Source organism: Salminus brasiliensis, chromosome 1, assembly GCF_030463535.1.
Source record: "Salminus brasiliensis chromosome 1, fSalBra1.hap2, whole genome shotgun sequence".
In the NCBI taxonomy this organism is placed as follows: domain Eukaryota; kingdom Metazoa; phylum Chordata; class Actinopteri; order Characiformes; family Bryconidae; genus Salminus; species Salminus brasiliensis.
The window spans coordinates 4,382,673-4,393,834 of NC_132878.1; the positions used below are offsets into that span (position 1 = coordinate 4,382,673).

General features: G+C 42.6%; 1 protein-coding gene across 2 annotated transcripts in view; it reads left to right on the forward strand.

The window, feature by feature from the left end:
* The window catches only part of brinp1 (bone morphogenetic protein/retinoic acid inducible neural-specific 1), a 186,328-nt gene extending 176,704 nt beyond the window's left edge, over positions 1 to 9,624 (forward strand). For both annotated transcript variants that reach the window (XM_072692747.1, XM_072692753.1), the window contains exon 8: positions 7,859 to 9,624. In XM_072692747.1, the coding sequence (XP_072548848.1) occupies positions 7,859 to 8,999 (1,141 nt within the window). In that variant the 3' untranslated portion in view covers positions 9,000 to 9,624. The remainder of the gene's footprint in view (positions 1 to 7,858) is intronic.
* The last annotated feature ends 1,538 nt before the right edge of the window (positions 9,625 to 11,162 follow it).

Consider the following 11,162-nt stretch of genomic DNA (forward strand, 5'->3'; position numbering starts at 1 on the left):
AAACTAACCCTAACCTTAATCTTAACCCTAGGCTAACCTAACCCAACCGTAACTGGAACCTTAACTATAAACCCTAACCTAACCTGTCCCTATCCCATACCCAAATTAACCTAAACTAACCTAAACTAACCCTAACCTCAACCTTAACCTTAACTCCCACTCAACCTAAAGTAACCATAACCGTAACCATAACCATAACCATAACGCTAACCTAACCTAACCTAAACCAGCCCTAACCTTAACCTTAACCTTAACTCCCACTCAACCTAAAGTAACCATAACCGTAACCATAACCATAACGCTAACCTAACCCTATCGTCAACCCCAACCCTAACCCTAAACCTAACATTAACCTTAATGTTAACCTTAACATTAACATTAACTTTAACCCATAACCCCTAACCCATAACCCCTAACCCCTAACCCTTAACCCTAAGTCTAACCTTCACCTTTACCTTAACCTAACCTAAGCTGAACCTAACCCCAACCCTATCGTCAACCCCAACCCTAACCCTAATCCTAACCTGAACCCCAACCTTAACCTCAACCTTAACCCTTATCTAACCCAAGCCAACTCTAACGCTAACTTAACTAGCTACTAACTACTTAACTTAGCTAAATGGTTTACTGAAGAACCATCCAATGAGAGAAGTTCTTTAGGGAACCCGTAAGTGGTGCTAATTCCCTTACAGTCATTAAACATTGCCTTTGCCTTTTTGAAATACTGCGCTAGCACTACTTGCCTTTACCGCACACCTAAGACTGTCTAGCGACCTCGCAAATGTTATAATTCACATCATGTTTCTGTGAATACCAGGAGGGTTTCTGTTAGTTCTAAGGGTGTGAGCCACACATTTGTGAAGATTTGCCATTTTGGGTATTTGTACAGAACACATCTGTAAAGCCGGTATGGTAATCAATCAAACACAGCTGTGCAATTAAACAAAGAACCCAAGCGTGGTGCCCATCCCTGCTAATGAAGGTTAACCTAAAACCTTTAAACTTTATATCCAAAATGGTCCATCCATATAAATAGGTTATGTAGGGAACCAAACCTGGTTCTTTGTGCAAGAAGGAGGTACCACTATATTTTGTTAGTACACTTTTGATGTTCTGCAGATACATAGACTTCCATTCAATTTCGAAAGACACCTGAATTTCTCCAAAACCTAAACCTAGCCCTTAATCTACCACTTTTAAGGTTCTCTAGAAAATTTGTTATCACATTTGTAGACAATCTACAGATCCTATCCACATAAAATGGAACCAAAACTGGTTCAAGCTGACCAGTGTTTAACCATGCTTAACAACCCTAAAGTAATAAAAATATTAATACATTAATTTTATATTAATAAATTAATATAAAAATAATATATTTAAATTAATCAATTAATTAACTTTATATATACAATTAATTAATAGATTAATTTAATTATATTATATATTTATATTATATTATATATATATATAATTATATTATATATATATATATATATATATATATATATATATATATATATATATCTTGAGACTTACCAGTAATAAATAAGCCGGCTAAGCTCTCCCTTCTGATGTGAGTTTAGCTCCAGTTTGGGTTAGCTGAGGTTGTCCAGTTTAGTTTAGAGGGAGCCGGAGGTCGAGAGAAGAGGAGGTGGACTCCCCAGGTTTTTGCTTTGTCGCATGCAGAGTTTGAGCTCCCCCTTCTGCGAACACTGCCAAAATATAAAAAAAAAAAAAAAAAAAAATAAAAATAAATATATATATATATATATATTTTAGTTATTTATTTTTATATATTTTTTTTTTCCATACACACACACACACGTTTATATATAAACACACACACATACCCATGCCATTGCTGTCAAATGAAAAACATGTATCATAACACTACAACACTACCAGAAACATCATTAGTAATCAATTACTTTACTTTTGCTCTTACTTTTAGAATATCAAGGTCATTAATTGATTAATTTAAATATATTATTTATATATATATATATAATATTTTTTTTCATACATACACACACACACACACGTGTATATATAAACACACACATATCCATGCCGTTGCTATCCAATGAAAAACATGTATCATAACACTACAACACTACCAGAAACATCATTAGTAATCAATTACTTTACTTTTGCTCTTACTTTTAGAATATCAAGGTCATTAATTGATTAATTTAAATATATTATTTATATATATATATATAATATTTTTTTTCATACATACACACACACACACACGTGTATATATAAACACACACATATCCATGCCGTTGCTATCCAATGAAAAACATGTATCATAACACTACAACACTACCAGAAACATCATTAGTAATCAATTACTTTTGCTCTTACTTTTAGATTTTAGCCTTTGAAGCCTCTGCTGTAACTACTGGAATAACTTAACCAGAACTGTATGTGTATAATAAACAAACATACTGTACAAAATATAAACACATTACTTTAGTCATTGTGCACTTATGTGTGCATTAAACTAATTAAGCTCAGCAGAAACGCTCCAAAAATGACTTATATTTTCAACCAACCCAAAAACAAACGGGTCAATTTGACCCCCAACAGAACATGAAGGTTAAAAAAAGCTTAAATACAGAACCATCTACAAAAGCTCTTCCTCCAATGTAAAGAACCTTTAAACCATGTAAAGAATAATCTTTGAAACATCTAAACGGTTCCTCAAGCTCCCACGGTTCTCTACAGTATCACTGCCATTACTAAAGAACCCTTGAAGAACCCTTTATAAAATACCGCACACCATCGCACACCACAATTCCACCCCCACGGCCGTATAGCAGAATCGCTCACACCATGCTTTCGCTATTTCCAGCAGGTTCCTGTTAGTTCTAAGGGTGTGAGCCACACTTCGGTGAATAGTTGCCATTTTCGGTCGCCGTACGGAACACATCCGTAAAGCCGGAGCAGCATTTAATCAAACAGAGTGGCGCAATTAAACGAGGAACCAAAGCGTGGTGCCCATCTCTGCTTATGAGGAGCTCCGGACTGCCGTTATTGCCCTGGCTGATGGCTCGCTGTAATTGTGGTCGTTTGTCATTAGCTGTACCTGATAAACAGTGGGTGGATTGACATGCACTGGAGGGCGAGAGAGAGAGAGAGCGAGAGAAAGAGAGAGAGATGGAAATAAATGGAGCTTTTGTTTAGCCTCACCATGCAGTACACCCACACAACTCTTCTCACTGAGTTAATAGTCATGCACCTCGCAGGTACACTGTGCTCAGCGTGCTGTATAGCTCAATTATCAGGCGGATGGGTGCACGTATGCATGGATGGATCAATGGATGGATGGATGTGACCTGTGCAGCAACGGATGCGGGTGATTCATTGCATTCGTTGGGGATGGATGCCTGGATGAGGCAGAGGCCGAAATCCAACAAATATATATATATATATATATTATTCAAAGTGCTAAATAATTTTTTGTATGAACAATACTGGGCAATGCTGCATTTTATATGGGACAATGTTACAAGTCTATTTACCACCCTGTTATTTTACATCAGAATGAAACACCTTGGAACGGTAAGCTGGCTCTGCTCTGAACGACTGGCTTACGTCACTGCAGCAGCTCACAGGAGCCATTTAGGAACGCATAGTTTTAACGCTGTATCAAAATCACTGTCATTGTTCCAGAGTCTTAACGGATAGTGCTGCTGTCCTCTCATTGTGTCCTCTCAGTGTGACGTGCTGTCAGCAAGCTAAAGAGATTGTAGCCGGTCAGCCTCAAGGCTTGCCTCCACTCGCTTCCCTGGGTTTGTCTTTCTCAAGACTTACCAGTAACAAATAAGCCGGCTAAGCTCTCCCTTCTGATGTGAGTTTAGCTCCAGTTTGGGTTAGCTGAGGTAGTCCAGTTTAGTTTCGAGGGAGCTAGAGGTGGAGGGAAGAGTAGATAAACGCTAGCTTTTAGCCTAGCACTGATTCCCTGTTTACTCCCCAGGTTTTTGCTTTGTCGCATGCAGCAAATGAGTTCCCCCTTCTGGGGACACTGCCACAGGAATAGCCGTGGTCAAGAGACCTGTATGCACGAAACTAGTGGTCTGCTTTTTGGTATCAACAACACGTTGTACTGTTTCTCCAGCTTTGGCTAGAGCTTCGTCTAGATGGTGATGTTACAGTTGTAGGGTTTTGGAATTGGCCTGTTTTACCGCTCTGTTCTGGTTCTGCTGGATGTTCTTTTGAAGGAGGAACAGCAGTGGTGGAGGTTCATGGTTTGTCACTTCCATCAACTGAGCTGTGAACTCTTAAAGTATCCAACTATGTAAAGTTAGACACGATTCCCATTCCAATTAGGTCTGCAACCACCGTCTTTAGTTGTAACAATGAAATATTTTATTCCAATCAAAAGTACAGTGTGGAGAGAGTCTGCCAATTCTGAGTGCCCCTCGATCTCTCTTCCGACATAGGAATGCCTTGAGGTTTTATACCCTACTACACGTCATATTCTGTTGCATTGTTCCCATATGTGGAATGTTTGCATTTCATCCATAAGGAACACTCATTAGCCACCACCATTACATACATGGTCCACAGACACATCTGGACCATGTTTAAGTCAATGTCATGTACACACAAAGGGATGTCCAATCTAAACAGCATCTTATGTTTGTTAGATTCATGTATAGTTTTCACATTTGGTCAGGAAACAGGGCCCCCTTTCTTTTTCACATCTACCCCGTGTGGCTTGCCATATCATTCCTCAACTCCATACCATTCCTTCAGGCCTATGAACATCTGTATAGCCAATAAATACACTACATATATACATTAGCTCTGCGGGTGTTCATAGATATGAAGGAATGGTATGAAGTTGAGGAACAATATGGTGAGGCCTATGAGTTAGACTTGAGTAAAGAGAACGAGATCCATTCCCAGGCCTAACTTGGTAAAGCCACACATGAACTGAACAAATTTAGGAGGTTGTTTAGGTTGAGCATACTTTCCGTAGTATGTGACGCTTGATTAACACCCCTCGTGGAGTTAGACAGTGACATCCTATATATAAAAACAGTGCAACAACACATGACCTATAGAAAGGTATAAAACGGGAGGTGTTCCTCTGTCTAGAGAGAGAGCAGAGGGGCACCGAGAATTGGCAGGCTCTCTCCATACTGTACTTTTGATTGGAATAAAATGTTTCATTATTGCAACTGAAAGACGGTGGTCACGAGTCTCCTTTCAAGAGAAGTCCTTCCAAGAACACCTCAATAGCAACATTGTAACAGTAAGAATTCAGTAGAGATCAGATCAGAGATCACTCGCTAAACAGTCTATATATAGAATATTGACTCGCTCCCGCTAAAATGAATTCCCATATTGGGCATATGGAGCGAATCTAAAGGGTGTAGCGCAAAGTGCTGTGGTAGCGGCGATGGAAGCGACGTTGCGAAGCCACTGAAGTCGTTCCCTCTCCCAACAACGGGGAACAAAAACAGAAAACTCTCTCTCATTATCATCCTCTCTCTTCCTCTGCTTTCCTCTCTCGCCTCCCTCATTTTCCGGCACTCATATGGATGGAGCTTTCGATGATGTATGTCATCAGCAGTGTGCACCAAAAAGCTGTCTGATACCCCATTACCAGCATGAGAATGTGCTGTGACTCGTGAAAACAAACAGCATTCGTTTCCAGTTATTTCCATTCCGTTCCCCGTGGCAAACTCTGCTTTCCGGCAAAAATAAATAACAGGAAAATAAAAAGCAGCGAGCCACTCTAAAGTCATATATTGGAGGGAGTGGGGGGGTGGGGGGGTGGGGGGGGGTTGGCGGGAAAAGCAGAGCGCGACATATTGTAGCCTGGCGCCTCAAATTGCATTAAGCTGGTTTATTGCAAATAAGTATGAAAAGACAATATTAGTGCTATGACAGATCGATTGGGCTCTGTAGATTAAACTGTTTTCATCTGCAACCCAATCTGAAGTGTATCAGATGTAAAATTGCATTTCCGGTGATGCTCAGATGTCAGCATCCGTTCCACAGGCTGCTCAAAGTGCTCAAAGTCAAGTCAGATTTATTAGTAGAGCTTTATGTAACTGTTGTCGTCACAAAGCAGCTTTACATTATTAGTAATTAATAAAAGACAGAGACAAAAAAGAAATAACGTAAGAAGATCCCCAGTGAGCCCCAACGGCGACAGTGGCAAGGAGAACCTCCCTCAGAGCTGGAGGAAGAACCAGATACAGCAGATAGTTAATAGTGGTGATATTATTAATAGTGTCAGATAGTTACGAGTCCATTTAGGTTTTAACATGGTCATTAAACAGGTAGCAGTGGTAGGAGGGTGAGCCGCTGGTCTGGTATGGGTGGTGGTGGTGGGGGGCCTGACGGTCGGACTGGTAGGTGGCAGCTGGTCTGACGCAGGTAGAGGGGACCTCAGCATGCAATCTTCCAGCAGGTCGGGCTGGGTGGCCAATGAATGCTCAAAGATGCTTAGACTGACAAGTGAACAGGATAACAACAACAACATCAGCCTGTATGATTCATTCCCTGCACCTTAACCCTTAACACTCCAGGCTTTGGTGTATTACTCAGTAACTACAGGGACTTCTGTATGAACTCGTGGGGCTATTCTCTGGTAATGGAGGTTGGTAATAGCACCTTCAGCCCGCCGGGACCGGGACATAGGCTGTTTAAGGGGTTTAGGGAAAACGAGGCTGACAGGTAGCTCGCAGTGCCGTAGAGGCACACTCAGAGGTGTAGAGTTTGCAGAATGTGAACTTTTAAAGGGACTGGAGGCTTACATAAGGTCATTCTCGGTATAGAAGAGACATTTTTCATTTCCCCCAATTCCCTCATTGAGCATGGTGTTTATCTCTTGACGGTGTTTCCAAACCAGCACCTGTACGGCAGAGCGATTTCTTCAGAAAGATCTTCTACATGTTCTCCTTCTCAGAACTTCTTTAGTTGAAAAGGTCACAGTGGAGATCGGCCTTCGGTTGAAATTAATATTTGTCTGGCTTGTTCTCTAGCAGTCCAGTAGTTCGTCTGATCAGTTGATAAAAAATAAAAGACAAAACTTCAATCACTTTTTTTTTTACATGCACACATCTCTTTGAAGTGAATTCCACGGGTTTGTGAAATGTGTGAAGCATTTTAACAGCAGAAAGCCTTTGCCTCCATAATTGGTGATATTAATTTTATATTACATTGCATCAAATATGTAGTGGTTGAAATTCGAGAGAATTTTTTTGCTGGGGTACTCGCACGCCTGATTTGAAGGAAGCAGGATTAGAAACTTGGGCTCGATTACGAGCTTTACGGCCCGCAATCGCTTCCGCGCCGGTGACATCCGTCTTTGACATTTTCTACAGCGGCCTTGGCTTAAAAGTACGGCTTCCAAGTGAAGGATGTATCCACTGTCACCTTAACTGCCAGCTCCCCGGTTGATCGTTTTATTGGCAATGGCTTGAGATCCTTCTGATCTGTGGGTCTGTGCTGGGGTCATCAGTCTTCACTACCCAGGTTCACTGGCGTGTCATCATAACCTTGAGCCTGACGTCTCGGTTATAGATCAGAATTCAAGCGAGCTCCATCTCCTCCAACGGGGAAAACTTCCAGGGCCTGTCAGAATGACGAGGGAGTGCCCTGAGGGGGAGTAAAAAGGCAGACGAGATTTGCATGGGGAAATAAAGTCAGGGCTCTCTTTTGACAAAATCTATTAGCCGTTTTACTGATTGGCCTGTAACAAACAGTAGCGGGCTGTGACGGTTACTTAATCCTCTTTTACAGCAAGCTTCGGGAGCTAAACGGCACACTATTAATGGGCCATTTTATCCACTTTTGTCTCCCCCCCCTTCATCTCTTGTGTTCCCCGCAGATCTGTGCTGCAGTGGCTGAACCGGGTGCAGTCCTTCCTCTACTGCAACGAGAACGGCTTCTGGGGCACCTTCCTGGAGAGCCAGCGGACGTGCGTGTGCCACACGGGCATCACCTTGTGCCAGAGGCCCATTCCCTGTGTCATCGGCGGCAACAACAGCTGCGCCATGTGCAGCCTGGCCAACATCTCGCAGTGCGGCTCCTGCAACAAGGGCTACAAGCTGTACCGCGGGCGCTGCGAGCCGCAGAACGTGGACTCGGAGCGCAGTGAGCAGTTCATCAGCTTCGAGACGGACCTGGACTTCCAGGACCTGGAGCTCAAGTACCTGCTGCAGAAGATGGACTCGCGCCTGTATATCCACACCACCTTCATCAGCAACGAGGTGCGCCTGGAGACTTTCTTCGACCCGCGTTGGCGCAAGCGCATGTCCCTGACGCTCAAGAGCAACAAGAACCGCATGGACTACCTGCACATGATGGTGGGGCTGTCCATGAAGATATGCCAGATGAGGAACAGCAGCGTGGACCCCATGTTCTTCGTTTACGTCAATCCCTTCAGTGGCAGCCACTCGGAAGGCTGGAGCATGCCCTTCGGAGAGCATGGGTACCCTCGGTGGGAAAAGGTCCGGCTGCAGAATTCCCAGTGCTTCAACTGGACCTTGCTGCTGGGCAACCGCTGGAAGACCTTCTTCGAGACAGTGCACATCTACCTGCGCAGTCGAGCCAAGGTGCCTACCGTCCTGCGCAACGACACAGGCCAAGGACCGGTGGACCTGTCCGACCCCAACAAGCGGCAGATCTACATCAAGATCTCCGACATCCAGGTGTTCGGCTACAGCCTGCGCTTCAACGCCGACTTGCTGAGGAGCGCCGTACAGCAGGTCAACCAGTCTTACACGCAAGGGACCCAGTTCTACTCCTCATCCTCCATCATGCTTCTGCTGCTGGACATTCGGGAGAGGATTAACCGCCTGGCCCCTCCGGTGGCTCCTGGGAAGCCACAGCTGGACCTGTTCTCCTGTATGCTGAAGCACCGGCTCAAGCTCAACAACAGCGAGATGATCCGGGTCAACCATGCCTTGGACATGTACAACACAGAAATCTTGAAACAGTCGGACCATCTGACTACCAAACTTTGCTGAAATTGGAAAGCTCGAGAAGGAGGAGCAAATCTACTACTGAGTAGAAACACTTTGGAGAGACCTGGACGAGGACAAGGACGAGGACGAGGACGAAGACAAAAAAAAAATCCTTTTTATTTTCCCTTTTTTCATTTGGGACCTTTTTTGTTCTGCTTTTTGATGTACTATTAACAACTTTCTAAGTGTAATTGTTAAATAAGAAACTAAAAATACAGAGATTAAGCCTTTTAGTTCACTAAAGAAGATTAATGAAAGAAAGAAAAAAAGAAACATGACTGTACCATATTTGTCCAAGCATGTCTGTCACTTCCTAACGGAGCATTACGAGAAAAGAAAAGAAAAGAAAAGAAAAAAAAAAGAATTAAATTCCACATCCGGTGACAAAGAGGCCTTGATATTACTCAGAGGGAACTAAGGTACATCTGAAACTGCCATTCTTTACTGGGTAACATATTTTTAACGATGTAACGAAGCAGACAAGAGGTTTCATCTTTTAATTTGAAGACTTGTAAAGCGAACCGTGTCATAACACCCTCTGACAACCAACGTGTCTCCCTAGACGTAGGTCTACATCCTTTTGAAGGACGCGAAACAAGTCAGTTCGCCGTATAGTGTTCTTTCATACCACCCCGGAACATCCCTCTGAGTGTAACTGGCTGTGCTTTTCCGTACAGGCATGTTACAAGGCAGCCAGCCGGTCGGTCATTTTGCTCTAAATCGCAGATCTTCAGCTGTTAATAGCTCTAGTTTTGTTGACGCTAATGCTAATCGCCATATGCTAGTCGGGTGTGTCATTTGAGAGTGAGTGACTTGACGCCTAAGCTGAATCTTGTTCGTTGGGCTACCTCCGGTACGTGTTTTCTCCATCCCTGTTCTTCAGCAAGGTTGAGTCCCTCGTTTGGTCCCAGAGCGCGGCATCTATGGTCCGAAGACGAACAATCAGTGCTAATTCGCAGAAACTTAGCTTCGCAAAATGTACAGCTTGTTACAGACTGCTAACGTGTCAAAGCTTTGATTATTACTCTTACTTTTTGGTTTTCTTCTTCTTCTTTATTTCTTTGCCTGTTCTCCACACTGAGGGCAGAGTTTGGGTCATTCGGTCACACTTGCAAGAGATTGACATAAAGCCATACATTTCCCAGGGGGATGACAAATAAAGAGAGGCGTGTACACATTTATTTTGTGAACAGTTCCTATACATGCTTGGAGATTTCTTTTTCAGATCCTTTATTATTATTATTATTAGTATTATTATTATCATTAATTCATAATTCTGAAAGATAGCTCAGTGCTCAGACTGACCATTTCTTGGGATTGAAGGATGATGCTTTCTCAACGTGAGTAAAATCAAAGTGTAAAATATATGCTTAGGTGATTGATTTTAGGCTCACAATCACAATTCTACTACATATCGTCACCATTGCAAAAAAACCTTGTATCTCCAAATTGGCAAATTTACAGCTTCGTAACTTTCAGTTGAAGTCAGTGTAAAAGAGTGGATTCCAAGTCATTTTGGAGTGTTTCTATTGGGCCGTGCCACATTATGGCAAAATGGAGATAGCAGGTTTGTGCATGACAGCGACGATATGCACACAATCTTCTGAAAGTTTCCGTTTGTATCTTCTCTTGCTTCAGGTTTTTCAACTAGTCTTAGTCCTACAGTTTGGGTAGACTGGGAAAATTGTCTTCTACGCTACAGTAACTTACACTAGAGTTAATGTTGGGGTAGGGGAAACACTATGCCATCCTTATGATTATTATTACTATTATTATTATTATTATTATTATTATCCAGTCTTATTAAGTGCCTGTTACCTGTTACCTATCCCTTTAACCATTTTCAAAAGGGTTTTTTCTTCGCCATTTTTGCAGACATAACACGATGACCCATGCCGCCCCATGTCCATCAGTAACGCCCCCATCGGTCAGTCAGTACGGCAGTCAGGGCAGAAGGAAAGCTTTGTCAGTTCACGCTGTATTCTGCATGTATTGAAAAATAACCATTTCGGGAGGGGCCGTAAGTGTCCTCCTGTACTGAAAACACTTAAGATGTATATTATATGTGTAAATAGCTACATTGCCTTGGTATAGCCATGGAATCCAAATGCTTTTCTTAGATCACTGCAAGTCTACGGGGAGCAGCTTCAGTCCATAGTAAAGACA